Genomic DNA, 27,500 nt, shown 5'->3' with positions numbered 1-27,500 from the left:
CGGAATGTGACGTTTGTTACGAGCCTAGAGGTGTGGCCTACGATAATAATTTTCTAGTGCTACCGTATTATATTTAAGACCAAACTCCCGCAAATCGAAGACCTCATACTGTGTAGCTAGAAGCCGGTCGCGTGTAGAAGTCGAGCTTTTGTTCAAGACACTGGGCACGCGCGTACACAAATAATATATTTAGTAATATATTATGTCACGTGACTAACATGACTAAACTAAGACTAAAATAATATATATTTAGTAATAGATCGTGTCACGTGACTAACATAACTAAGACTAAAATAATATATATTTAGTAATAGAATATGTCACGTGACATAATCTATTACTAAATATATATTATTTTAGTTTTAGTTTAGTCATGTTATTCACGTGACATAATATATTACTAAATATATATTATTTTAGTCTTAGGTATGTTAGTCCTGGTAATTACATAACAAAATATATAAATAACAAAATAAAAATGTTATTTATAACAAAAAATAACATAACAAAATGTGACATAATATATTACTATATATTATTTTAGTCTTAGTTATGTTAGTCACGTGACATAATATATTACTAAATATATTATATTCGTCTTAGTTACATTATGTTAGTCACGTGACATTATATTACTAAATATATTATTTATAATCCTCTTGAGAAAGTATTCCCTGGGTAGAAGTGTAGACACCTAATACCCCAGTAGGTGACCAAACTGACATTTACCTCAAGCCAAAGTATTTAAAATCTAGAGTCCAATATAGTACAAACCATGGGTTTGGAGGTGGTGCTGGTGTGTTTGATGCTGCACATACTATTTGATGATGTAAAATTGTCACCATTCTTGGACATCATATGATCGACTTTTGTTGCAACTTCTCAACTTCTCAGTATTTGATGACTTCATTAACCATTTCCTATTATTGCAACTGCAAGAGCCAAATATCTTTTAGACTGTGGGCTAAGTGAGGAGCTCACAACCTACACAGTCCACCAGTTCATGATCATACAAACCACTTGACTATGACTCATTTCCTCCACCTAAATCTGTAGCATTCCAACAGCCAGCATCTACATAGACACACATGTACATACACACCAGGATTGTCTATAATTGTACACAACGAGGAAAGTTGAATGTGCACGATCAATTGATGCACAGAAGTGGTGTGTGTGTGTGTGTGTGTGTGTGTGTGTGTGTGTGTGTGTGTGTGTGTGTGTGTGTGTGTGTGTGTGTGTGTGTGTGTGTGTGTGTGTGTGTGTGTGCACTTACACAATGCAGACAAAACAGGAAAATTATTGCAAGAATGACAAGCATGTGATGGTTGAGTCATGTCCTGGTCCAGTCATGTCTTGGTCCAGTCATGTCTGGCATACTTCCTAGTATTGTCTGCATGCATGTTGCATAGCACATGTTGCATACCACTGACCATAGCGAGTAACCTCAATCAAAATGCTCACAAATTTTGACAAAATGATCCAACGCATTTATTGACTAAATATACATATTTGACAGGATTATAAAATTTGAAAATATTAAGTTAGTCTTTTGTTGCTAGATACAGTGTGATAGCGCTGAGTACGGTAAGTCCTAAGACTTTCAGTCGACTTTTAGAAAACCACGTGTTCTCCTCTTGTGTCAGTTTGAAATGCGCGTCGAATCCCGGCTAGAACGAGAAAGTAGGATATTGAGTTGATTCGAATTTAGGACACACACACACACACACACACACACACACACACACACACACACACACCACACACACACACACACACACACACACACACACACACACACACACATGCACACACACACACACACACACACACACACACAGCTACATCATGCAACAATGATGCAACTCACCCATCCTCCATGATCAATAATCCACGTCGCCAAATTCCCTCTAACATACGCAACAAGCCATATCTTTATCTCAGCCACCATACTTGACATTCCATTGCTATTGCATACACGACACAGAGCGCCAGCAAATGCATACAAGCCCAACAAGCGTCCCCAGTTGACGCCACTCTTGAACAACTCTCCACTTATCTGTGTAAAAATCGGATAGACAGTCTGTGAGTTGATCATCAGACCCTTGCACATGTCCTCATACTCTCTCTTGTGCCGCATCTCCACCTCTCGAGTCAATCTCACGAATTTCCTCGCAAAACGAGGTCGTGCACATGCTGCAGCGTCTGGAGCAGACTCGTTGAGTAGCTCGTTGATATAGATGTCTGCAAGGGCTGATGCTGTTGCACACACACTTTCTAGATCGAGTGAGTTGCGGTTGTCGTCTGATGGTGATGATTTGCAGGCGCTTGTGGGCATCTCTGCAGTGCAATGTGAAGATACACAACCGGACGCCATACAACAAGATGTAGCACTGTGGTTGCTACACAGTGTCTACGTACATGAAGGACCCGGCATTGTATTATAATGACGTCATCGATAGCCAATGAGATTGGCAGGAAGCACACCCTTAACGTGACGTCAATTGATAGGCGGGTCGTACCGGTTCATGACGTCATAGACACATATCTGGTGTAAGTTCCAGTCTTTTCTAGAAGGTTCTGGCTAGGTATGGTTGACAAGACGATTGTATGTTTTTACCTACTGTCTGTTCGCGTTCACTGTGCATTTAAAAAAATCGCTATAACTCCTGTGTCCTTCGTCGGTAAGCGACGATCTTGGCATCATTCGAAAGCGCAAGAGCCCGGATTTCTTGTAGACGCTAAACATAGCATGTAAATAAGACACACTCAGGAGGATAAGGTTTTGCATATCAAAGACCATCAGTCTATTAGAACGTTATGGTTAGGATATGATTTTACAAATAAGTAGTCACGTAAGCAGTAGCCTCGGTATTCCAGACTGCTTTCTGCAAGTGATGGGAGAGGAGAGTGGGAGGAGAGAAGAAAGCAGTCTGGGGACAGCTCTATTGTAAGTGACTTCGGAAATAGGCAGTGTTCATCGTAATCGATAAAATTACCCACATTCATTAGGAACAGTAACAAGCACCAGATGGCTCGTGGGATATTGCCAGAAGCTGTTCGCTGCCAGCCGACTACAAACGAACGGGAGAACGTAGAAAATGAGTGACTTTACTGACTCCGGTAGAGAGAAGGAAAGGCGTCGCGACCTCGTACTAAAATCGCTTAGCAAGCAGTTGATTGGTCTTCAAGGCTTCAAGTCGGAACAGCCGCTGCAATGGCTTGATCGTCCAGTAACGTCTGACAAACATTCGCTGAGTTATCATGTCATCAGGAGCGAAACTCGTAGCGCGTTGCATTTGTGTTAGCTGCACCCCACTGTGCTATTGCAGTCGTTTGAGAATTGCTTTTAGGTAATTACAAATTACTCATTGACGTCAACAGTTGTCTACAGCGCTGATTGGCCGTTTTTTTTGAGCGGTGGTTTTGATTGGAGCGGATGTTTCTGAACTTGAGCAGTCGCGCCTCTTCCGAAGTCACTTACAATAGAGCTGTCCCCAGACTGCTTTCTTCTCTCCTCCCACCCTTCCCTCCCATCACGTGCAGAAAGCAGTCTGGAATACCGAGGCTACGTAAGCAGATGCCATGCCAATTACTTCATTAATATTAATAATAATAATTTATTTTTATCACAACAAATCTGGTGTAGTTCCGTCATAGGGGCAACGTAAAACACACACAAACACACACACACACACACACACACACACACACACACACACACACACACACACACGCGTGTAGACAAATGACATAACTAACACACAAAATCACTTAACCTACACGTAAAAACATTACCATCTATCATATCCAATCCGTGTCCAGGATAACTATGTCTAACTATTAGCATAGCCAGTCCTCTCATAAGTTCATTTCTTGAATCTATGGCCCGTTTAATTAAGAAATTTAGTCTGTAGTATTTCATCCTAAGAGATGCCTCAACAAATTCTGGAATTCTTTCCACTATAGAGTCTCTTTGTTTCATACCAATCTCTGCAGTGCAATGTGAAGATACACAACCGGACGCCATACAACAAGATGTAGCACTGTGGTTGCTACACTGTGTCTACGCACATCAAGGACCCGACTTGTATCGTGACGTCATCGAGCCAATGAGATTGGCAGAAAGGACAGACGTGCGTCATTGGTAGGCGGGTTGTACTGTACAGTGCTGTACCGGTTCATTGACGTCATAGACACATATCTGGTGTAAGTTCCAGTCGTTTCTAATGCGTTCTGGTTAGGTATGGTTGACAAGACGATTGTATGTTTGTATCTAGTTGAGGATAGTCGTTTACATCAGGTATTCCTGTGTGGCAATAGTGACAATAGATATTAATTATATAAATATAATTAATTAATTAAAAATAATAAATAAATAAATGCCCAGTAGTTATATTACTTGTTTGTTTGTTTGTTTGTTTGCTTGCTTGTTTGTTTGTTTGTTTGTTTGTTTCTGTTTTTTGCACCATTAATTTTAATGAGTGCTACGTCAGGTCATAAAAAATTAATAATAATAATAACAATAATAATAAATGACATTTATTGTACGTTATTTCTCATCAAAACAATGATGACGGCACATGCACATGCAGAGCTGTTGATATAGACCTCTAGTCAAGACATGAGATAGTTAACGTTCTTATCTTTTAGCGCGCGGTATAAGCATTAAATAGCCCGTATGTACAACACTGACCCGTATAAGCGGCGCGAGTCACAGACAGCGTGCTATTGGGATGATTTCCCGCATGATGGCATGTACACGTACGATTCTTGCCATCACTAGTATTTAGTATTTTACGAGTTCTTGCTTTTTAGCCCGAGGCATGGGTGCACACGCATGTGGGTGTGATCTACATCCGGGGTATCGTGTTTGACATCATGGCGTACATGTACAATCGCGACTTCTGTAGGGTTGATAATGATGTGTTTCAAGGCAACTTGTTAGACTACACGTTACCTCCACATCTTAGAGCGCGTCCACCTCAGCTATTAGGCCAAGTAAGACCCCATCTCTTCTATCACGTGTTCTACAACCTTCTACACTCTCTTCTAGGGGTTAGCAGGACCTGTGCCCTTTCTTTCTTCTGTGACTGCTAACGTTGCTGTGAATCAACCGTATCGGTCAAGATCGAGTCAACAACAACATCGCGCGCGATTTTTCTCTGACCGTCAGTCAGCACGCCGAGACAACCGCTCACCTTACGTTGCCAGGACGATCAATACGTCATTATCCGGGAAATCGAATCCAACAGTTTCCACGGTTTCTTCCTCATATCGGCCAATCAGTAATCAGTCGAGCTCGGCACCTCAACATACTTACCCATTAAGTAATATTTCAACACCTGCTCATGAGACTACATCTACAACTAACAGACAATATCCAACCTCGTCAGTCATGACGTCATCGACTCAAAAATCTCAGGCCACAAGTCGACAACCGGATTCTCAAAATCCTACAAGTTCCGTGTTGTCGCGATCGAAAGGAAAGAATAAAGCGAAGAAAGCGGGCACAAAGGACACGACGCAGCATTACTGTGAGACGTGCAAGATTAGTTGCTATGGAGACCAGACATGGAAGATGCATCTGGAGGGGCAGAGACACAAGAAGAAAGTGTCTATGAGTAGTAATGTGGCAGATGTGGAAGGGAGTTTGAAGTGTGAATTGTGCAATGTGACGGTAACGGGTGAAGACGGGATGAAGTTACATGTTAATGGATCGAAACACAATAAGGTGGGATGTGGTGCAGACGGACAGACACACAAACGGACAGATGGACAGACAGACAAACCGACGGACAGACAAACCGACGGACAGACAGACAGACAAACAAACAAACAGACAGACAGATGGACAAACAAACAGACAGACAGACAAACAGACAAACAGATAGACAAACAGATGGACAAACAAAAAACAGACAAACAGATGGACAGACAGACAAACAGATGGACAGACAAACAAACAGACAGATGAACAGACAGAAATACATGGACAAACAAACAAACAGACAGATGGACAGACAGACAAATCGACGGACAAACAGACAAACAGATGGACAAACAAACAAACAGATGGACAAACAAAAAAAAACAGACAAACAGATGGACAAACAAAGAAACAGACAAACAAACAGACAAACAAACAGACGGACAGACAGACAGACAGATGGACAGACAGACAAATCGACGGACAAACAGACAAACAGATCGACAAACAAACAAACAGACAGACAAACAGATGGACAAACAAAAAAACAGACAAACAGATGGACAAACAAAGAAACAGACAAACAAACAGACAAACAAACAAACAGACGGACAGACAGACAAACAGACAGATGGACAGACAGATAAACAGACAGACTGATAGGCTGCTATGTGTACACATGCGTGTATTTTCATGTAGCTTGCGAACTTTACTTTTTGTCTTTTGCTGATATGTATTATAGTTTGATGTTTGAAATACATGTATTGACAGACAGACAAACAGACAGATGGACACGCACGCACACACACACACACACACACACGCACACACACACACGGTAGAGGAGAAACATACATGCATGCAATTTACAGACTTTACTCTCTGAAGTATCATTGTAACTTATCCGTTATTGCTCGTACAGACACTCAAGCTCCACCTGATACTTGGTAAACCAATACCTCAACTACCAAGTATTTGTAGTACAGCAGACTCGGCCACATCTCCATTGTCATCTGAAATAAATGACATTGTGACTGAAGCAGCCCAACACGAACCAATTCAACCAACACAGAATCCACTCACCCAGAAATCAAAATCTCCTGTCCAGCAACGAGAACCTCTACTCTCAACACCATCAGCATTAAGTTCATTTGCCTCTGATATACAGACGTCAACAGCCAGTGTCACTGACGTGACGGATGAGGAAATGCTGGACACGCTGATTGTTGTCGATTGTTCTGATGAAGCACATGAAGGTGTTGTTGGGGAGGAATACGTAACGGCTTTGCTGCCATCTGAGAAGTTACCGAAAGGTGGATTTGAGTGCAGTCTTTGTTCTTGTGTGTTTAACGATGACGTAGCGAGGAGGTTGCATGTGAGAGGGAGGAAGCACAAGATGATGTATAAGGTGAGTTAGGAGAGAAGTCTTAGTCTGTTAAGGAACATTTATTGTCTGTCTGTCTATTTGTCTCTTTATTTGTCTCTTTATTTGTCTGTCTGTCTGTCTGTCTCTGTTTGTTTGTCTGTTTGTTTGTCTGTTTGTTTGCCTGTTTGTTTGCCTGTTTGTTTGTCTGTCTGTCTGTTTCTGTCTGTCTGTCTGTTTCTGTTTGTCTGTCTATTTGTTTGTTTGTTTGTCTGTTTGTCTGTCTGCCTGTTTGTCTGTCTGTCTGTTTGTCTGTCTGTATATACTCCAGTCTGATTGTCTCTGTCTGTCTGTTTCTGTATGTCTGCTATTGTTTGTTTGTTTGTTTGTCTGTCTGTCTGTCTGTCTGTCTCTGTTTGTCTGTCTGTCTGTTTGTCTGTCTGTCTGTTTGTCTGTCTGTCTGTTTGACGAGCTGATGAATGAACTGGGGAAGAAGGCGAGAGGCTTTGATGGAAGAAGAATTGCGGTAGAGTTTAAAACCTTCTGGAGGAAAAGACTGTCTATTACTCTTCAAAAATGCAACAGCAGAGTGATTTTGCGGAAGCTGTCAAGGCTTTCTGTGCGCTCATTAGGAGATGACAGTGTTTTGGGAGTAGATAGAGACATTCAGTGTTTTACTCATTAGCAATAGTCTCGGACTACAAGTAGAACATTTCATTTTAACAATAACTGTTTGTAGTAGTGAAGATTGTTGACAATAAACTTGATTCTGTTTGTCTGTCTGTCTGTTTGTCTGTTTCTGTATGTCTGTTTATTGTTTGTCTGTCTGTCTGTTTGTCTGTTTCTGTATGTCTGTCTATTGTTTGTTTGTTTGTTTGTCTGTCTGTCTGTCTGTTTGTCTGTCTGTCTGCCTGTTTGTCTGTCTGTCTGCCTGTTTGTCTGTCTGTCTGTCCGTCCGTCTGTCTGTCTGTCTGTCTGTCTGTCTGTATATACTCCAGTCTGATTGTCTGTCTGTCTGCCTGTCTGTATGTTTGTCTGTGTTTGTCTGTCTGTTTCTGTATGTCTGTCTATTGTTTGTTTGTCTGTCTGTCTGTTTCTGTATGTCTGTCTATTGTTTGTTTGTTTGTCTGTCTGTCTGTTTGTCTGTCTATTCGCCTCTGTGTCTGTCCGTCTGTATATACTCCAGTCTGACTGTCTGTCTGTCTGTCTGTCTGTTTGTCTGTCTGTCTGTCTGTCAATACATATATTTTCAAACATTGAACTATTATACTCCATCTAAGCAAAACAACTAAATACTACCCAAGCTGTCTGTCTGTTATGTGACAAACTGATGGTTGGTGGATGGTGGACGGTGTTTATTTGCCTAGAAAAAGTTTCAACCCGATCTCGTAGTTGACGTACAACCAAGCAAGGCAAGACGAAGACGATTGTACAAGAAAAGAGTCGAAGCGAGCAAGCTGAATAGGCAGAGAAAGATAGAAACAGAAACGAGGCCACAACTCATGGAGAATGCCAAGTTAGCACAATGGTTGATATTAATAAACACACACACACACACACACACACACACACACACACACATATATATATGTATGTATGTATGGATGTATGTATGTATGGTACATTGTGTTCACTTTGTTTGTATCTTCTTGTCAGTTGATTATATGTTGCTCGTCTGCTGTAGAAATCACTTCAGCATTTGTTTGTTGATAGGCCTCAACAACAACGAAACGATCTCGGTCATCGAGTGTCAACGTCACATCATCGTTATTCATCCGATGTTGATATTAATGATATTCCATTAAAATTGGATCAACCTTATGACTCATTAGTCGATCACCAATTCAACTTCTCTCTACCAGAAAGACATCAACCTCAGCTCTATGAGTTAGATTTCACAAATCCGTTTCATTCCGAACGACAGACTCCAACAGAGCTGCAACAACACGACGACTGGGCCAGCAGTGACGCACATTTAGCCACGAAACACACTCACTATGAGTACCACCACACAGAAGATGATTACAGTGACTACCGATTTGATACTCAAGAGGAGGACTATGACGACCGACGTGGTTACTATGACGACCTGGACTACAGCGATGACATTCACTATGAAGCATCAGACTCTCAATACACGCGAGACTTTCTAAACAAAGAGAGACGTTATCAACAAACGTACAACAACCACAAACGCTACAGGGACGGGACACGTTATGTAGACGAGACGGCAGCATACGGCAGGCATCCAGAGTATAGCGAAGAGACATACTACACAGACGACACAAACGTGTATGCTAAACGATGGGCTGGTAGCTATGACGACTACGATTGACCACATAATTTTTCTGTAAGTGGGTGTGTAATGCTATAGCAACTATTAAAGTGTAGGTCATTCATTAGGTGGTAAGCAGGTGGGTATGCGTTTTGGTTGCCGTTTGAGAGTCGTGTGATTACATTGACGTGTTGGTTGATTGTGCTGTCGTTCGTTTGATGTCGTAACAGCCAATCTAGTCTTGCTTTAGTGTCATAGATCACATAATGTTGAGTAGGGGTAGATTGGCACTGGTCGTGTGTGTGTGTGTGTGTGTGTGTGTGTGTGTGTGTGTGTGTGTCTGTCTGTCTGTCTGTCTGTGTGTCTGTCTGTCTGTCTGCCTGTGTGTCCATCTGTCTGTCTGTCTGTCTGTCTGTGTGTGTGTGTGTGTGTGTGTGTGTGTGTGTTGTGGTTGATATTTACTACAACTGCAGTGCATCGAGGTCTGCTGTAGTACGACGTTAGCAAGTTGTATAGCAACTTGTCAATACAGACGTACACGTGCTACACTGGAGGATAGGATGCATTTAGTATAGATGTGCTGTTCAAGCATCTAACTCATGTAAAGAAAAAATCTAAAATCAATAATAATTATTTAATAGGTCCCGGATGTTATCTTTTACCGTGTTTAATTAATATTAAATGTTTTCTTAAACTATTGTATACAATAGCGAAATAGTAAATTTGACTATTCGCGGTGAGATGACTCGATTAGCGCACTGCGTTTTAATTAACACGCAGACACGTGATCTAGTTGTTTTATCCGGGTTATTGTCTTGCACGAGTCCCGGATTTTCAATGGCGTACAACTACGGATACGGTGTGTCACAGTCCGGCGTTTCTCAGTCATACCAAGCAGGCTACACGCAATTTTCCCAACCAACAGGCGCTGGGACTCGAGTGGGCGCATCTGCAAGTCAAGTGAGATTCTCTAGGAAAGCACGTGTACAACTGTGCGAATTCTCTCTCTCTTACAGTATCCACAACAGCAGCCAGCGCAACAGAGTTACTCATCTGTAGCGCCTCCGCCTCCACTACCGCCCGCTAAGCCACCAGAAGTCTACAGCCAGAGACAACCGCAGTATTCCGCGCCAACCAGTCAGTTGTACTCGTCGACCAATCAGACGGCAGCGCAATACCCAGGCGCATTGCCGCCCTCTCAGCAGTTTTCAACCAATCAGCTGAGTCAATCGTATTCATCACCCAGTCAACCGTCGCGCCTGTCGTCACAATACCCAACGACCAATCAGACGTCCGTGCAGCCAAGACTCAGAGACTCTCCTCCTCCGCCGCCGCCGCCTCCTCATCCACCACCCGGTACACACACACAAGCGCCACAGAGCTTCCTCCCTCACGTTTCCAAACCCAGTACTAGTTATGTGACGTCATCATCCGGGACACCAACGGCAGCAACAACCGCAGCCTCGTATCAGTATCCGTACAGCTACATGTACAGCATGTATCCATCGATGACACAATATCAAGACACGACCGCGTATCCCGGGATGTACTCGGGATTCGTTTCTGGAGGAATTCAAGGCAGCAATCAAACGACATCAGCCATTGCTATGACGACCAAACCAACCGGAAGCCAAGCGATCTCCTCATTCAACGCATCGGCTTACATGACAGCAGCTGCTTACGTAGCACAGCAAAAGCAGAAGACACAGAGTGGGCAGAAAAGCTCGTCGTTTTCATCAACATCGAGTTCGAAACCTTGGTGGTGGAACAACCGAGCTAAGAAGAGCAACGAACAGAAGGATAACATTCAATATTATTGTGAGACGTGTAAGATTAGTTGTGGCGGCACTTCTGCGTGGAAAATGCATCTCGATGGGCAGAAACATAAGAAACGTTTGTCGCAGAAAAGTGCTGCGAGTGGAAGTGGAAGTGGAAGTGGAACAACGACGGGTGTGAACGTGAGGGGAACGTTGAAGTGTGATTTGTGTGATATTACGGTGGTGGGCGTTCATGCGTTCAATGCGCACATCAAGGGAGCGAAACATAATAAGGTGGTTTGTTGTTTGTGTGTGACAGGCGGTGGATGATGGACAAATGGACAGATAGATAGACAGACTGACTGACAGATGGACAGACAGACAGATAGACAAACAAACAAACAGATGGACAGATGAAATAGACAGACAAAATAGACAGACAAACAAACAGATGGACAGACAAAATAACAAACAGATGGACAGACAAAATAGACAGACAAGTGGACAAACAACCAGACAGATGGACGAACAAATAGACAGATTGACAGACAAATGGACAAACAAACAGACAGATAGACAAACAGATGGACAGATAGACAGACAAACAAACAGATGGACAGATAGACAAACAAACAAACAGATGGACAGACAGACAGATAGACAGACAGACAAACAGATGGACAGATAGACAAACAAACAAACAGATGGACAGACAGATAGACAGACAGACAAACAAACAGATGGACAGATAGACAAACAAACAAACAGATGGACAGACAGACAGATAAACAGACAAACAAACAGATGGACAGACAGACAGATAGACAAACAAACAAACAAACAGATGGACAGACAAAATAGACAGACAAATGGACAAACAAACAAACAGACAGATGGACAAACAAATAGACAGATTGACAGACAAATGGACAAACAAACAGACAGACAGATAGACAAACAGACAGACAAATAGACAGATGGACAGACTAATAGACAGACAGACGGGCTGATCATGATATGTTTGTAGGCTCTTAAACTTCATCAACGACTTGGTAAACCAATTCCAGAAGTAAAGGTTCCAGCCCAAGTGGCAAGCAAGACTGTTCCTTTGGTTTCCTCTAAACTCCCTCAAGCGAAGACACTCTTCGAAGGCGGCACCTCCCTCCACACAACAACCAGCACTAACACTCAGGCAGATGCCGAGGAGAGACTCGAGAATGTTTTGTCAAATATTGAGGTTCAACAGGGAAACGAACCGAGTCAGGACCCTATAGGAGAGGAATACGTAAAACCGGTGCCAAAGTCCGAGAAAATGCCTCACGGAGGGTACGAGTGTTCACTGTGTGAGTGCATGTTCAATGATGAAATGGCAAGGAAGTTGCACGTGAGAGGAAGAAGGCACAAGTTAGCGTACAAGGTACGGACATGGACATACAACATACACACAGAATCACCGCCAAACGTTAATACAATTGTGGTGCCGATGGATTATCTTCCTATCGTGTGTCTTTGTATAGCAAAAGGTCAATCCTGATTTGATGGTCGACGTGCAGCCGAGTAAGGCAAGACAAAAGGCACAGCAACAACGGAGAAACGCCGAGAAGAATCAGAAGAGACAAGAAAGATGGCAGCGTATGCAGGAAGCGAGGTGTGTACCAAACTTGTTTATAACGAAATTCGATCGACAACTGTTATTGTTTATAGGAAAGCGGCTCAAATGGCAAGACAGAGACCATCTGGACCACCACCTCGGGTTGCTTCTCGTATGCCACCTCGTATGCACATGCAGCATCCTTTGTATCGTCGGTATTCGGCGCTGCCTCCTGCTCCAATCCGTTACGGACCACCTCAACCGTACTATCCGGACGCGGACAGCTATGGACCACCGGGTGAGTACATGGGACAGTATGACGATCCGTACTACAGAGAAGGATGGGGAGAAGAGGAATGGCAACAAGGAGAGTGGAGTATGAACGAGAGTGGTTACGGTGTCGAGGGCATGCCGCCTGATAAAGACCAAATTCTTGTTGTGGTAAGTTTTCTTGTTATGAAATTGTGATGTCGGCGTTGAGTCTAACGTTGTTGCTTGTTTGTTTAGGATCCTACTGACGAGCTTGTGGAGATGAAACATAATGAGATATATCCTACTGATGATGAGGTGTTGTGCTCGTAGATTGTGGTTGTTGTGATGTGATTGTAATGTCGTGTTACTAGATATTTACTATTCAAGCTGTCGTGAGTGACGTGGAAGCGGCAATGATGAGAGTGTCTGATAAACTGACTCCATATGTGGGGTAAGACTATTGTATTGGAGGGATGCATTTCACAATATATTAGACTATTGTTTTGAAGGGATGCATCTCACAATACACCAGACTATTGTATTAGAGGGATGCATCTCACAATACACTAGACTATTGTATTGGAGGGATGCATCTCACAATACATTAGACTATTGTATTGGAGGGATGCATCTCACAATACATTAGACTATTGTATTAGAGGGATGCATCTCACAATACACTAGGCTATTGGAGGGATGCATCTCACAATACATTAGACTATTACAATGTAAATTATTTACAGAGACCCTGATATTGACTTGGATGTCGTTCTCACTGATCCTTCAAAAGACCCTCGAACCATCCACAAACCAACAGCAGAAGACAAGGCCAAACCAGAGAAACCACCGTATGTCACAACGCACACACAGTTATCAACATTATTCATTGTATTTCTCATTCAGTCCACTAATGGGTCCCAACAAAGTCGATGAAGAACGAAGTAAGTGCGTTGTCACGTGCCATTGCTGTATGTCTGTAATCCTTAGCAACGATGATTTCACACACACACACACACACACACACACACACACACACACACACACACACATGACAGTCTCGTGTGTGTGTGTGTGTGTGTGTGTGTGTGTGTGTGTGTGTGTGTGTGTGTTGTGTGTGTGACGTGTACAACAGTTTTGACTACAGAACGTTGCCATCATGTGCATATTGTAGACCCAGGATTCAATTTCATGTAACCAATTACACCTCACATTGCCTTTATGCTTCATTCTATTTTGATCATATGCCTACCATAGGGACCGTTAATGATGACATGCTAGGTGTGAGGTGTGAGTCTGACATGTAAATTGGTCTCTAACATGTTTTATGGCATCTGTCATTCTTGCTCAATTTCATTCGTTATGTTAACTCCATCCAACAGATCACATGTAAACCTACGTGTTGCCGGGATGCTCAGCAATCACTTTCTATAGAATCAGATGCACAAATCTAGAGTAAAACCCTCATTTAATCTCCTCGTTTTCTCATCCATTCAACTTGATCAAGTGCAGGGATAGTGACGCTCGTTATCTTGCTGTACGTCACTGACTGTGACTGTCCGTCGCGTTTGTTTTCCTAACATTTTGCACACAGATTGGCATAGTCTCACTAGCCAAATGGACGTGGTTAGCGAGACTAACTGTACGTGTGTGTGTGTGTGTGTGTGTGTGTGTGTGTGTGTGTGTGTGTGTGTGTGTGTTTGTGTGTGTTTGAGGCTTCTATCTTGTCACCACGTGAGGCTTCTGTCTTGCACACCGGCTGTTAAGCATTGTGGTTGAGATGTCGTAACGTCTAAGTGAGAGACGATGACACATGCACACACAGAGAGATCTGATTGAGTTGCAGACTCTCAACTGCACTAATAATCACATTGTCTCTCTCTTTCTTGTTACTCTTTGTCATCCAGCTCGGTTTCTGTTGTCTCTGGCTTCACTTTCTAACACGACTTGTGCTCGTGTGTAGGGCATGTGAAAGGCATTGTGAGAGTGGGTATCATTGCTAAGTGTTTGATGATCACTGGAGATGAAGATGTTGACCTTGTGACTCTCTGCAGAGGTTTGCATTGCAGTTGCTTGGTTTTGGTTTGTGATATGGAGTGTGATTGAGTTACATGATGTAGACAAACCGACTGAGAAGTTACTTGAAGCATCTGGTGCTTTGTTGCTTTATGAATTGGGTGTAAGTGTGTGTCTGTGTCTGTGTCTGTGTTTGTGTGTGTCACTGTGCTTTTGTGTGTGTGTGTGTGTGTTTGTGTCTGTCTGTCTGTCTGTGTGTGTGTGTGTGTGTGTGTGTGTGTGTGTGTGTGTGTGTGCGTGTTGAATATGTTGATGGAGTTGTTATTGTCATCAGGTTGAAGCCAAGAACAAGTATGATATTTCGGTGGTTTTCAATGAGGCAGCTCTGCACATCAAATGCAAGGGAGAGTTTGAAATCACAATACGTGTGACGTTCACGTCGACAGAAATGAGGATGGAACCGTCGGATGAAGATGCAGCAGGTAAGGGCGTGACCACTGGACAGGACAGTCGCAGTGGTAGCAAATGTTTTGTATTTTTTGGATTTGCGTGCGCGTGCGCGCATGCACACACACACACACACACATGCACTGACACACACACACACACACACACACACACACACACACACACACACACACACACACACATGCACTGACACACAAACAAACAAACACAAACAAACAAATAAATACAGAAACAAACATAAATTCACAACAAACACAAACAAACAAATAAATTCACAACAAACAACAAACACAAACAAACAAACAAACAAATACACAACAAACAAATATACAACAAACAAACAAACACACAAACAAACACACATAAGCAAACGAACACACACATACACATTTTCTGTTTCTCTTCATTTTCGTATCTTTCCAACCACATGTCGTTCATTTCTTTCTCATTCATTAGTCGTGCACACGGCTTATCACGAGTGCTCACTTCTCCATTCACACAATCATTTGTTTCTCTATTAGTTTTGTTTGTTCAGTCGTCTGCTATCACGTGGCTTGCAGCCTGTTGTGGAGGAGATGAGAGGCATGTGATTTTGATGCTCCCAATCTCTCCATTCCATCTGTCAATCACTCTCTCTCTCTCTCCCTCCTTTTCCCTACCAACTTTGTTTCATTCTATCTCTCACTGTCCGTCCATTATTCGTCCCATGTTTCGTCTGTTTCTATTCGTTGTTGTTTCTCGTTGTTATCAATACATTTGGAGCATCAAAAGCCGTGTGCTTGATTCTGCTCCACGTCTCCTGTTTTAGCCAACGCTGAGAGAGGAGTCGTGCCCAGGCAGCCATGCCTTGAGGCGTTAGCTCATCTTCGTCATTCAAAATGGTTTCAGGTTTGCTTCAGACTCCTTGTATCGTGTGCTGTCTAGCTGCTGTAGTCGTGAGAGTCTGGTAGGTAGCAAAGCTCTGTAGCGGGCTGTATGGCGCTTTGCTAGCTGAATACAATACAATACAATACAATATCTTTAGTAATAGAAAGGCATGTGTGTGGGTGTGGGTGTGTGTGTGAGTGTGCGAGTGAGTTGTTTGTGGGTCAGGTTGTTGTTTGTTTGTGTTTGTTGTTGATACATTTGTTGTGATGTTTTAGAAACAGGCTCATAATCTGCCCGGGTGTTCAATGTTGTTGCGAGTGATGAGGGAGTTGTGTAGGAGAGTGCCGGCGTGGGCGGCATTGAAAGAATGGGTAAGGTGGCAAAGACTGAAGTTATCTGTTTGTCCATCTGTCTGTTTGTCTGTCTGTTTGTTCATCTGTTTGTCTCTGTCTGTTTGTCTGTCTGTCTGTCTGTTTGTTTGTCCATCTGTCTGTTTGTTTGTCCATTTGTCTGTCTGTTTGTACATTTGTCTGTCTGTTTGTCTATCTGTCTGTCTGTCTGTTTGTCCATCTGTCTGTCTGTTTGTCTGTCTGTCTGTTTGTCCATCTGTCTGTCTGTTTGTCTGTTTGTTTGTCTGTCTGTCTGTTTGTCCATCTGTTTGTCTGTTTGTCCATCTGTCTGTCTGTCTATCTGTTTGTCCATCTGTCTGTTTGTTTGTCTGTCTGTCTGTTTGTCCATTTGTCTGTCTGTTTGTCTATCTGTCTGTCTGTTTGTTTATCTGTCTGTCTGTTTGTCCATCTGTCTGTCTGTTTGTCCATCTGTCTGTCTGTTTGTCCATCTGTCTGTCTGTTTGTCTGTCTGTCTCTGTCTGTTTGTTTGTCTATTTGTCTGTCTGTCTGTTTGTTTGTTCATTTGTTTGTCTGCTTGTGTGTCTGTCTGTTTACCCATCTGTCTGTTCTTGTTTGTCAGTCCTGTCTATTTGTCTGTCCATCTGTCCGTCTATCAATTATAAAGATAACATCTTGTATACCAACACGTTTATTCTCAGCCCTTAGAATTGCTAGTTCAAAAGGCTGTCTTGTCTTGTGACCCAACTGATCCATGTCCTGGTTGGGGTCTTCGTCGTCTCATGGAAATCGTCTCATCCGGCCTTCTTCTACCAGGTGATCACCAGATGTGTCCACCAACCTGACAATATGCACTGATATGTTGTGTTCACCAACAGGAGGTCTTGGTATCTGCGATCCATGCGAACGCGACTCTGTAAATGCTGTTAGTCATCTGACGTTACAAGAGATAGAAGACATCACGGCTAGTGCACAGGTGTGTGCATGTGTGTGTTTGTTTGTGTGTATGTGTGTTGTGTATGTACGTGTGTGTGTGTGTGCACGCGCGTGCGCTGGTAAACCATCTGATGTATTGCATTTCAGCATGCATTAAGACTCATCTGTTTGGATCAAATTCATTGTGTTCTCGGTATCAATCCTCCCAATGGTGTTAACATTTCTGCATCATTGCCTGTTGACGACAACGTCCCATTAATGTCTACCGACTCAAACATTGTGGATGAACCAGCAGCCAAACGAGCAAAGACAGACGAATGATGATGGTGGTGAACTAGAACTAGTTGATTTCAATTTTGTTAGTTGAGTATTGTCATGACAACAAACGTACTCCAGGCAATGTGTAAAACAAGAGTGTTGTTGGTAAAGGCCAACGTGACTTCAGTATTGAATTCACTGGTTCACATGCAAATCATTCTAATGTGTAAAAATAAAAAACATTGAGGAAATGATGGGTATGTAGGGATGGGTATCTCTTACATCACAATCTTTTTACCTAAAAAATAAAAAACATTGAGAAAATGATGGGTATGTAGGGATGGGTATGTACTTAGTCATGCCCATCTCCTACATCACAATCTTTTTACCTAAATTAATTAAAACGCAGCAGTCGTGTGTGACACTGACTCACAGTACTGGATTGTGATGTAGGAGATGAGAATGATTAAGCACATACCCATCCCTACATACCCATCATTTTCTCAAATGTTTTTTTTATTTTTTAGGTGAAACGATTGTGATTGAAAAGAGCTCTAAAACTAAAGAGGGGTAATGCATCTAGTATGTGTATGTAGTTTGATTTGGAAATGCCAGTTCTAGTAAACGTGTGCAGCTCGGCCGGGATTTCAATCTTTGATTGCATCTGGAAACAACTCCCACGTTACGCTCAGCATACACGGAAGTACGTAGCACTCCCTGATATCACCAGCTGTTGGTGTAGAGTCTGTGATTATGTAGAATCTACTGTCCTCATGTAATTTAGCGCGCGTTAGATGTAGTTATGTTATGCTTTAGCGCGCGTCAGACGCACTTTAATAATCTGTCCTTTAACGCGCGTTAGCCGCATTTATGTTGGTAGTCCGTCACTACAATATAGCCTGTGGTCCTGCCATTACAAATAATTTACATGCAAATCATTCTAATGTGTATATCACAGCTGTTGGTGTATAGAGTCTGTTGTGTCTTGCAATTATGTAGAATTTACTGTAACGCACCCCTTTTAACGCGCGTTAGCTGCACTCTTAGACATGTTTTAACGCGCGTTAGATCTAACTCGCTATTCTTTAACACGCGTTAGCTGCACTTCTAACGTCAGTAATCACGCTACTGAGAAACTACAACCCGCTGTGCTGTCATTAGAAAATAATTGTGATTCAATTGATTGGCACTACTAAACTAAATTATTATATATTACAATTACTTTGTGCTGAAAATATTTTGTACTTGACTGCATCGTACGAAATAGGGAATGACATTCAATGGAGCAGGAAAGTTGGCTAATAGTTTTGGTCCATTGTATGGGGGACTTGTATTACTGTGTCTTGTGTCACACCACTTTCCCTTTGGAATGTAAATGTCTCTCTTTCTTTGTGCTTCGTGAATGACGGGAGCGACGAGCACATTGTCTCCCAATAGAAACTGGTCATTCACAACGTGAGCCGTCGTGTCATTCGGAGCAATCCACCACAGTGGGCGAACAATCGGCTCTTGTGTCGTCACGCTATTCAATGCAAGACGGACGATATAACGAGATACATTTTCATGCAGTTCGACTGCTTCGTGTGCGAGTCGAGTGACGATGGACGAATCATTGAAGCAGCTGCTCCACGGAGAAAGAGAGAACTGCATGACCGGCATGAATGCCGTTGCCTGTGCCCAACGAATGAAAAGCTCGTCCGAAGGGCAAGACATCTGTGAGTCAAACGTATTAGATGTACTGCCACCGACGGCATCAGGTATGACAAACGGATAGCCCATCACACCGAGAGTCAACACGCTTGTGATCAGACTGTGGAGTCCGTTGTTTATACCCCAAGTTGGCTGCTTGCGCATCACACTCACAAAGACAGGAAGATGTTGAGTGAAGTAACCAACTCTCACTTGAGAGAGAGGACAGAAGGCGGTTGCAATCGATGAATAATACGCTGAGAAATCGCCGGGATTCTGCAGCCGTTGTGACGTTGTGTAAAACTGTGGGAGATAATTGACTTCTCCAGCATCGAATTTGAATGACTTGATGTTGTATTTTGATTGAATGTGCTTGAGTTTGGAGACGAACCATTGGCGTGCGGTTTGGTTTGTTGCGTCGAGGATTGCTGTGCCTTCACCTTCTGGTGTGTTCTGCCATGAGACGAGGTTGAGGTGGATGTTGGCGCCGGTTACCCAGAAACTTTTGGCTGCTCCGTATTGGAAGGCTTTAGAATCGATGTTTGCAAATGGATACTGGAATGTAAATGTGAGGCTTGATACACACACACACACACACACACACACACACACACACACACACACACACACACACACACACATGGACACACACACACACACACACACACACACAAACATGGACACACACACTTACACACACGCGTGCGCACATGGACACACACACACAGACACACACATGCATATGGACACACACACACACACACACACACACACACACACACACACACACACTTACACACACACGCACACACATAGACACACACACACATAGACACACACACACAGACACACACATGCACATGGACACACATATGCATATGGACACACACATACACACTTACACACAAACACACACACACACACACACACACACACACACACACACACACATCAACCGTCACTCACCACCCACAGTGTCACATTGAATCCTTTCCTTTCTAGTTCACTCGTCATCTGAGACACATTAGGAAATCTCTCATCATCAAACTCAAGGTCTCCATAATAAGTTGAGTACTTGCCACAAATCTCCACATTACTGTAACTAAATCCATTCTCTATAATCTTGTTTGCAAATTCCAACACATTCACTTGACTAACAGACATCCTAAAATACTGAACATACATCGACCACAAGGGCCTTTCCATCATACTCACTGCGGGAATTCCATCCGGAGGATCCCAGTAAGTAGATGCAACATATTGATATAAACTTTTGACGTCATCATGGGTACACAAAACGTAATCCAATACGACGGGTTTTGCGTCGTTCCAGTGTGGGTATGCAAAAGCGTTGTGCTTTGATTGCAGACACAACTTTCCTCCCGTGCCATCAAACGTCGAATTAAATCCGACATGAAGCGGCACCGATGCATCCACAATGATCGCCACACCGTCACTACTCAACCAAATCGGTTGCAACACGGACCCAAACGTTTTGTTAAGCGACTCGTTGAGTTCATCGGATGACACAAACGGTCGCATTTCGTGGTGTCCATCCGCTTCCATCGGCCACGTCTGTCTATACATCTCGGCTCCACCATACCAGTGACTATCTCCCAGCTCGATACAATCCTCTAATGTGCCACGAACGTCGAACGAATGCCACGACACGTTGACACACTCTGCTGACTCGTCGGTCTCATTCTGATTCGTAACAGTCACGACAGCTTCACCCTCCCATCGAATTCTGTACAACCAGTCACCCAGATATGCTTTAGGCAACGCCTGCTTGATAGAAACGCCTAATTTGGACTTTAAAACAACACGAGTTCCTCTGGAAATTGTAAATAATCGAGTGTGTTTGTCTAGACTGACATCTTCCAGACTTTTGTTGATTAGAGGTTTGACTGTAAATGCTACAATGACTGCTACCAATGCTGCTAGTCCAAGTATTGTTGTGGCAATGAAGAGAGGCCAGCGGAACCTCTTAGGGGGACTCAGTAAAGAAATGCTGACAGTTTTCTTGTGTTCTTCTTTGTCTTCGTTGTCGTCTCTAGAAATGAGAATATCCTCATCTGAACCACCAACAGACATGAGATAGGCTAGCGAAATGATTATGCGTAGGTGTGTACCCTCGATGTCCAGACATATTGAACTAGTCACGTGCAAGCTGCGAATTTGCTTATAGGTTCGCGTACCCAGACCCTGCCATCGCGATGCAACCTAAATTATGTGACTCAAACTTAGCTAATGATGCCACTCATTAATATTAATATACTAATCTTACGTCATTAAAATTATTATGACGTCATAAACAGATAAGCGACATAAAGCAATCGTTTGTATTATTTGGTTACTGCATCTGTCAAGTTATTTTGGACAGTCCGCTGCCACTCTTACCGTTGCCATGGAAACGACATCCTGCAGTTATTTGCCTTCTGCGTCTCGTTCTCTTATTATGCTAATCTGTCTGTGAAGTGAGGCATCACTAGAGTGTACTGTAAGGGTGTGATGAGAACTCTGTGTGTGAAAGAGCAAACTTAATGAGGCAAACACACCCAAACTGTATGGAATGTGTTGCTGTGTTGCCACCTTGTGTGTGGTTATTGTCAGTGTGTGATGTCATCTAACTATATTAGCATTCGTTTGTTGTTCGGCAGGAGGCAATGGCAACCCAAGACAATAGGAAATTAGTAGGAATGAACACAAGAAGGAAAGTCCCGCAGTCGCGTTGTTGTCACGCGATCTGAACATATGAGATTGTGACGTCAGGAGAATGGATTGGTCGGTCACTATTCTAGTAGAATAATATTTACCAACACTACGGACACCTGAGTTTACCTATAGCAGTCATAGTCAAATTTGATAAATACTCAGGTCCTACATGGGGTGGTGAAAACAACACTATATATATATATATATATATATATATATATATATATATATATATACACCGGCTTACGTGACCGTGCCCGACTTAGCACGATATCCGCACAGCACGCAGGAGCATGGCTGCGGCCAATCCCCAACATTGGCCTCGCCATGCTCCCTAGAGAGTTTGTGGTAACGTTGCACATCTGGTTGGGCATCCCAGTTTTCCCGACAGATTTGGGTTCCAAGCGCTGTTCCTGTGGACAGATATTAGATAAATTTGGCGACCACCTGCTTGGCTGTGGCCAGAACAACCTAAGAACACGCCGACATGACGCCTTATGCGATGTTCTTTTTCACGCTTTGCTTGTGGATAGTGGCAACTGCCGTAAGGAACAACGCTGCAACACTGATACTTGTGCCAGACCGGGTGATATTTTTCATCCTGACTTCGAACAAGGCCGTGCCACCTATTTTGATGTAACAGTCAGAAACACATTGCAACCGTCATACGTTACCCAAACAGCTTACAGTGCGGGAAATGCAGTTGCAGCTGGAGAAAGAGAAGACCGACGTCATGAAGCCAATGTCACACCGACTGGGAGTATTTTCCACCCTCTTGAGTGCGAATCTCTTGGCCTCCACACAGTTTGGAAGTATTGAAGAATGTTTAATGCACGACGTCTATCTTTCAAAAGAAATTTGACAGTCAGCCAGGCAGTCAGTAACATACATGAAAAACTGTCGGTGAAACTCTGAACAAAATCATATGACATAGACTGGCTTTAGATTGTACAGACATGTTTTTTGGATAATGTTATATATATATATATATATCATTTTCAGCATATTGCAAGATCAGGATCAAAGATACATTCGGTTTCTGATGATACCACTGGTACTGGTAGTGATGATATTGCTGCCAATAATACTGCGCACGCTGTTGCTGCTGATGCTCTTATCACTGGTAGTGCTACTATTGTCACTGTTCCTTTTGCTGATACTGCCGCTATTTCTGTCAATAATCCCAACACCGCTAGTGCTGGTAGAGAAATAATTGACTCTTTTAGTATACCGCTATTCTTGACAGAAAAAGCAATTCCACAGCTAGATTCGATGTTTCTGGGAGTGAAAATGCTGTGAGATGTTGCTCCCGTCCAGTCAGCCACAACCGGTCAAGAAGAAAAGTAGTAAACAATATTAACACAATAGAACCAGCTGCAATACTTGCAAATCAAGGTCGTTGTCTGTCAACAGTTCTAGGAGATGGCAACTGTTTTTTCCGATGCATAGCACTAGCCTCGACAGGTAGTGACGAGCAACATCTAATCACAAGAGAACACGTTGTTAACTTTATGACAGTTCACGCTAAAACTTTTGTTCCTCCAGAATTCTATGCAGGTGAATACGTTGAACATATGGCTGTATCTTCAACTTGGGCTACTGATGCTAAAATACGTGCTACAGCTACCTTTCTCTAGACTTCACTAAACATGTTTTCACCGAAGGTTTTACTTTACACGTGAAATCGTGGCAGTAGATGTTGTTTACACCAGATTTCTTATGGTAATCTCCATTGCAACCACCGTACAGTCGGATGGAAATTGTGAACATACCCAACTTGCATTACGACCTAATTGTGCCGTTGCAGCCCAATGTTGCTTTTGGCACCTCCGGATATTACTTATGCATTAGAAACCCACAACTAAAGCCATACTACTGCAGCAGTAGCTACATCTACATGAGAGTATTCGTTGCTTTGCATTACACAGTTCGCGCGGTAATAGTTAGAAAGATACATGTGTAGTTAGCTAGAATCGATACGTGTGGACGTAAGTCTGGATACGACGGCTTTACCATCAAATCTGATTTCTTCTTTCTACTATATACGTATCTTCTAAGTTTTCCTCGGTATCCTAATGTACATAGATAGGCACATGCATGCGCATGCGTAAAGTATATGCAACAGTCGTGTTTTGCTTTTTGCCACTTTGACTATGTAAATGCAATGCATCTGTAAGATACTACGGTATCTAGCAGCAGCTCTCTTTTCCTGATCTTTTACTAAATACATTTAGTGCTTAAAACAACGTATTCTAGACGTTGTTTTGAAATTTCACCAGGCAGCTGTATAGTACGTGCTCGCTCACACAGGTAGGAATGCAATGAGCACCCATTATTATTTTTAGAATAATAGAATAACTGCTCACTGCTTGTTTTGACTTGATTGTTTTAGAGATTTGTTGGAGGATATTCTACTGGAGAGTTCCAAAAATAGTTGTGCGTGTGTGTGTGTGTGTGTGTGTGTGTGTGTGTGTGTGTGTGCGTGCGTGTGTGTGCGTGCGTGTGTGTGCGTGCGTGCGCATGCATGCATGCGTGTGTGTGTGTGTGTGTGTGTGTGTGTGTGTGTGTGCGTGCGTGCGTGCGTGCGTGTGTACGTGTGTACGTGTACTCTAGACATACAGTACGCGGTACCTGCTTTGCTGTGACGCCCCACGATACTAAGACTTCACCCCATTTCATAATTAGATCATTGCTCAAACAGTTGCAACAATTGCGCTGTTTAGACATACAATTTGCAACACCAGCATCCAGTTTGCATAGTAAAAAGAGTATTGCGTATCAATCACTGACGCTAATTTTCGGTACACTTAGCTATACTGCATGGGCGTAGTCGCCCTCTAATGGGCTCGGTAGAGGAGTCACACGGTGCTGCACGGTTTCTTGGCAATATACCCATGTCACGGACTGCGTGTTGCAAATCAGGTTGACATCTTGTTGCAATCAGAATCCCAACGCCATCCGCGGCCGGCGTCACCTCCACACACACACACACACACACACACACACACACACACACACACACACACACACACACACACACACACACACTTGCCGTCTAACCGACGACCATTTGAAACGTCTGTGGTGACGCATCTGCACCAATTGCAACTAAATTTAGCATAAAATCCTAGCACTTGGAATCAATGCAAGTGGCTGCAGCTTGTAGCAAACAAGTTTGCACACAATTTGCTGCAAATCTTGCCTCTCAGCAACATTATCATTCCGATTATATGCACGTCACCTGCTCTCACTATCGAACAATTTGCATACACAACCCAACCATCCGACCATTTGTCATCCTCTGGGAAGCAAGATGGCCGACTTCGCATTCTATCGACCACACGAACGGCTGTGAATCATTATAAATAGCACACTGCCCCTCTAGTGTTGGTAAATATAGTTTTATTGTGTGAGTTTGTGCCAGCTGGGATGTGATGCCTAACACAATTGTCATCCAACCTAACAATTCATTATCATCCACTTGCATGCAAGATGACCGTCGCGTCAGTGGTCAGCGACCCACACACTAATGACTCGCTCATCTCTACGGTTTCTCAGCCTCCTGCATATAGCCGATACTAATCGCATCCGACGGGCACTAGAGGCGAGCTGTTGTCGGTGTGATGAGCAAGTGCGACCTGTTGACGTCGCGCTCGGAATCGAGCGGAAAGCGATCCGTCGCTCGATTTCGCGTCACGGTGCTCGGATCGGAAGGAGTCGGAAAATCTGGTGAGCAGAAAGGATTAGCGGAAACACACACACACACACACATACATACCATGGAATGTAGCCAGTGCTAGCATGCAGGCTAGGGTATGGTACACGTGCAGGTAACTGCATGAGGTTGGAGTCTAGATATGAATGTTTGAAGGGAAGGAGGGCGGGCTACGTTGCGACTTCTTGCTCGGAAATAACGAATTAGTGTGTACGTGTACAGAGGGCGGACGCATGGATGTCATGATCCGAACGGAGAGAATCGATGTCTGAATGTCTTTGCGTTTTGAGTTGTTGCATGAATGTTTTATACCTCGTGCACTTTAACTTAAGCAACACTTAGAGCATCCATGCATCAACCATGTAAATACGTGCATGTGCATGGTGCAGTCTGTTTGCTCAATACTTTTGTAGCTCTGTGATTATCATGTATACGTATATGGCCTTGAAGCACACGGTGGGCTAGAAATTTTAGTTTCCGTGCGCATGGCTATCTATGCATGCAGCTTTCATTTTCCTTGTTTCTTTGGGTGCCGATAAACATTCAGTTGTTGTTGTTGCTTCATATTATTCTATGACAACATGAGTTTTTCTTCTCTCTTTTTTCTAGCTCTGACGGTGCGTTACATTACCAAGCGATTTCTCTACGAGTACGACCCGGCAGGTAAACCACTCGCATACCGCGCGCGTAAGTAAAGCGCACGCACACACACATCGGCTTCTGTTGATCTCATCACTTCGGCTTTGATTGCGCGCCCCATTGTGTGGTAGGGAGATTGTAAGGCATGCACATGTTTATTGATTTCTCTCTTTCTCTGTCTCTCTAGCGAAGCTCTACTCGAAAGAGATCACAATCAACGGACACAAAACCGAATTACAAATACTCGACGCGAGCACACAACAAGAGTACGAGGTGAAACCAAAATTTTTTCTCAGTCTGTGCCAACATTATATCTAGATGTCGGATATCCATGCAGGATGCGAGTGAGTCGATTAGGATGTCGAGTTCGTGGTCTGATGGTTTCGTTCTCGTCTACAGCGTCACGGACGCGTCGAGCCTCAAATCTGCAATCGAAATGAAGACCGAAATCGACGAGAAACGGAAATTCCGTCCGGCGCATTTTATTCTCGTCGGCAATAAATCGGATTTGGTTCAACACCGCAGAGTAAGCGAAAGGGAAGGACGGAGCGCCGCGGAGTCTCTCTCTTGTTGCTTCACTGAGGCTTCGGCTAGAGATAATGTGGCAGTCGATGATACATTCGAGCGAGCACTGAGGACAATGGGAACTAACCCGAGACGCAATAGTATCATTGGTATAATGTCATCACCGGCATCTCACGATAAAAGGAAGAAAACTTTACTGAGTAGAGCGAAAGCGAAATTGGGACACTCGACGCCGATCATGTTGATGGCAGGAATGGCAGGAAAGAGAATGTCGCAGCCGGATACTCGCGCTCTCACTATGAAGGAGATAACGTCGATGCGAAGGGCATCCGTCGCCTAACCTGTTGCTATGATAAGATAAGTTAGCAGGTTGTTACAAT

The 27,500-nt window shown here is 43.3% G+C and overlaps 5 protein-coding genes and 1 long non-coding RNA gene across 7 annotated transcripts in view; 4 read left to right on the top strand and 2 right to left on the bottom strand.

The window, feature by feature from the left end:
• Positions 1-1,467: 1,467 nt before the first annotated feature.
• Positions 1,468-2,460, bottom strand: LOC134192092 (bcl-2-like protein 1). Its single transcript, XM_062660782.1, has 2 exons — positions 1,871-2,460; positions 1,468-1,670 (listed from the first exon to the last, which is right to left on the bottom strand). Exons 1-2 carry the CDS (start codon positions 2,375-2,377, stop codon positions 1,545-1,547), a joined length of 633 nt encoding a protein of 210 aa, XP_062516766.1. The 5' UTR covers positions 2,378-2,460; the 3' UTR covers positions 1,468-1,544.
• Positions 2,461-2,607: 147 nt separating this feature from the next.
• LOC134192093 (uncharacterized) lies at positions 2,608-3,749 on the top strand. Its single transcript, XR_009971890.1, has 2 exons — positions 2,608-2,950; positions 3,013-3,749. It is a non-coding gene; the product is annotated as an uncharacterized LOC134192093 (long non-coding RNA).
• A 1,020-nt stretch (positions 3,750-4,769) lies between these two features.
• On the top strand, positions 4,770-9,547 carry LOC134192091 (zinc finger RNA-binding protein-like). Its single transcript, XM_062660781.1, has 5 exons — positions 4,770-5,001; positions 5,057-5,734; positions 6,633-7,118; positions 8,441-8,589; positions 8,787-9,547. Exons 1-5 carry the CDS (start codon positions 4,882-4,884, stop codon positions 9,406-9,408), a joined length of 2,055 nt encoding a protein of 684 aa, XP_062516765.1. The 5' UTR covers positions 4,770-4,881; the 3' UTR covers positions 9,409-9,547.
• A 97-nt stretch (positions 9,548-9,644) lies between these two features.
• On the top strand, positions 9,645-18,023 carry LOC134192090 (zinc finger RNA-binding protein-like). Of its 2 annotated transcripts, XM_062660780.1 has the most exons (17): positions 9,645-10,308; positions 10,365-11,399; positions 12,133-12,522; positions 12,623-12,753; positions 12,810-13,137; positions 13,204-13,263; positions 13,320-13,399; positions 13,692-13,796; positions 13,852-13,889; positions 14,909-15,001; positions 15,066-15,124; positions 15,296-15,443; positions 16,238-16,317; positions 16,572-16,667; positions 17,345-17,459; positions 17,522-17,619; positions 17,727-18,023. In XM_062660780.1, exons 1-17 carry the CDS (start codon positions 10,090-10,092, stop codon positions 17,898-17,900), a joined length of 3,249 nt encoding a protein of 1,082 aa, XP_062516764.1. In that variant the 5' UTR covers positions 9,645-10,089; the 3' UTR covers positions 17,901-18,023. The 2 variants fall into 2 exon arrangements, 1 of the variants encoding a protein (XP_062516764.1); XR_009971889.1 differs by lacking the exons at positions 16,238-16,317; positions 17,522-17,619; positions 17,727-18,023.
• Positions 18,024-18,986: 963 nt separating this feature from the next.
• On the bottom strand, positions 18,987-21,637 carry LOC134191961 (myogenesis-regulating glycosidase-like). Its single transcript, XM_062660614.1, has 2 exons — positions 20,493-21,637; positions 18,987-20,081 (listed from the first exon to the last, which is right to left on the bottom strand). Exons 1-2 carry the CDS (start codon positions 21,618-21,620, stop codon positions 19,056-19,058), a joined length of 2,154 nt encoding a protein of 717 aa, XP_062516598.1. The 5' UTR covers positions 21,621-21,637; the 3' UTR covers positions 18,987-19,055.
• Positions 21,638-25,852: 4,215 nt separating this feature from the next.
• The window catches only part of LOC134191973 (ras-related protein Rap-2b-like), a 2,105-nt gene continuing 457 nt past the window's right edge, over positions 25,853-27,500 (top strand). The window contains exons 1-4 of the mRNA XM_062660628.1: positions 25,853-25,970; positions 26,566-26,619; positions 26,783-26,868; positions 26,933-27,500. The exon at positions 26,933-27,500 is cut by the window's right edge and continues 457 nt beyond it. Of these exons, the coding sequence (XP_062516612.1) occupies positions 25,865-25,970; positions 26,566-26,619; positions 26,783-26,868; positions 26,933-27,460 (774 nt within the window). The 5' untranslated portion in view covers positions 25,853-25,864 and the 3' untranslated portion in view covers positions 27,461-27,500. The remainder of the gene's footprint in view (positions 25,971-26,565; positions 26,620-26,782; positions 26,869-26,932) is intronic.

The sequence above is a fragment of the Corticium candelabrum genome, chromosome 16 (genome assembly GCF_963422355.1).
Source record: "Corticium candelabrum chromosome 16, ooCorCand1.1, whole genome shotgun sequence".
Lineage (NCBI taxonomy): Eukaryota > Metazoa > Porifera > Homoscleromorpha > Homosclerophorida > Plakinidae > Corticium > Corticium candelabrum.
The sequence above is the reverse complement of the archived record's forward strand: the minus strand, read 5'-3'. Positions and strand labels throughout refer to the sequence as shown.

Bases quoted from the DNA above. Each gene is read 5' to 3' on its own strand.
- LOC134191961 (XM_062660614.1), bottom strand. From the start codon at position 21,620: ATGTCTGTTGGTGGTTCAGATGAGGATATTCTCATTTCTAGAGACGAC. The intron at 20,082-20,492 runs GTGAGTGACGGT...TTTACATTCCAG, and splicing joins TCAATGTGACACTGTGGGTG to TATCCATTTGCAAACATCGA.
- LOC134192090 (XM_062660780.1), top strand. From the start codon at position 10,090: ATGACTCGATTAGCGCACTGCGTTTTAATTAACACGCAGACACGTGAT. The intron at 13,400-13,691 runs GTAAGACTATTG...AATTATTTACAG, and splicing joins AAACTGACTCCATATGTGGG to AGACCCTGATATTGACTTGG. The intron at 16,318-16,571 runs GTTTGCTTCAGA...GTGATGTTTTAG, and splicing joins GTCATTCAAAATGGTTTCAG to AAACAGGCTCATAATCTGCC.
- LOC134192092 (XM_062660782.1), bottom strand. From the start codon at position 2,377: ATGGCGTCCGGTTGTGTATCTTCACATTGCACTGCAGAGATGCCCACA. The intron at 1,671-1,870 runs GTGAGTTGCATC...TTCTCGTTCTAG, and splicing joins TTATTGATCATGGAGGATGG to CCGGGATTCGACGCGCATTT.
- LOC134192091 (XM_062660781.1), top strand. From the start codon at position 4,882: ATGGCGTACATGTACAATCGCGACTTCTGTAGGGTTGATAATGATGTG. The intron at 5,002-5,056 runs GTAAGACCCCAT...ACTCTCTTCTAG, and splicing joins CACCTCAGCTATTAGGCCAA to GGGTTAGCAGGACCTGTGCC. The intron at 7,119-8,440 runs GTGAGTTAGGAG...TTATTTGCCTAG, and splicing joins AGCACAAGATGATGTATAAG to AAAAAGTTTCAACCCGATCT.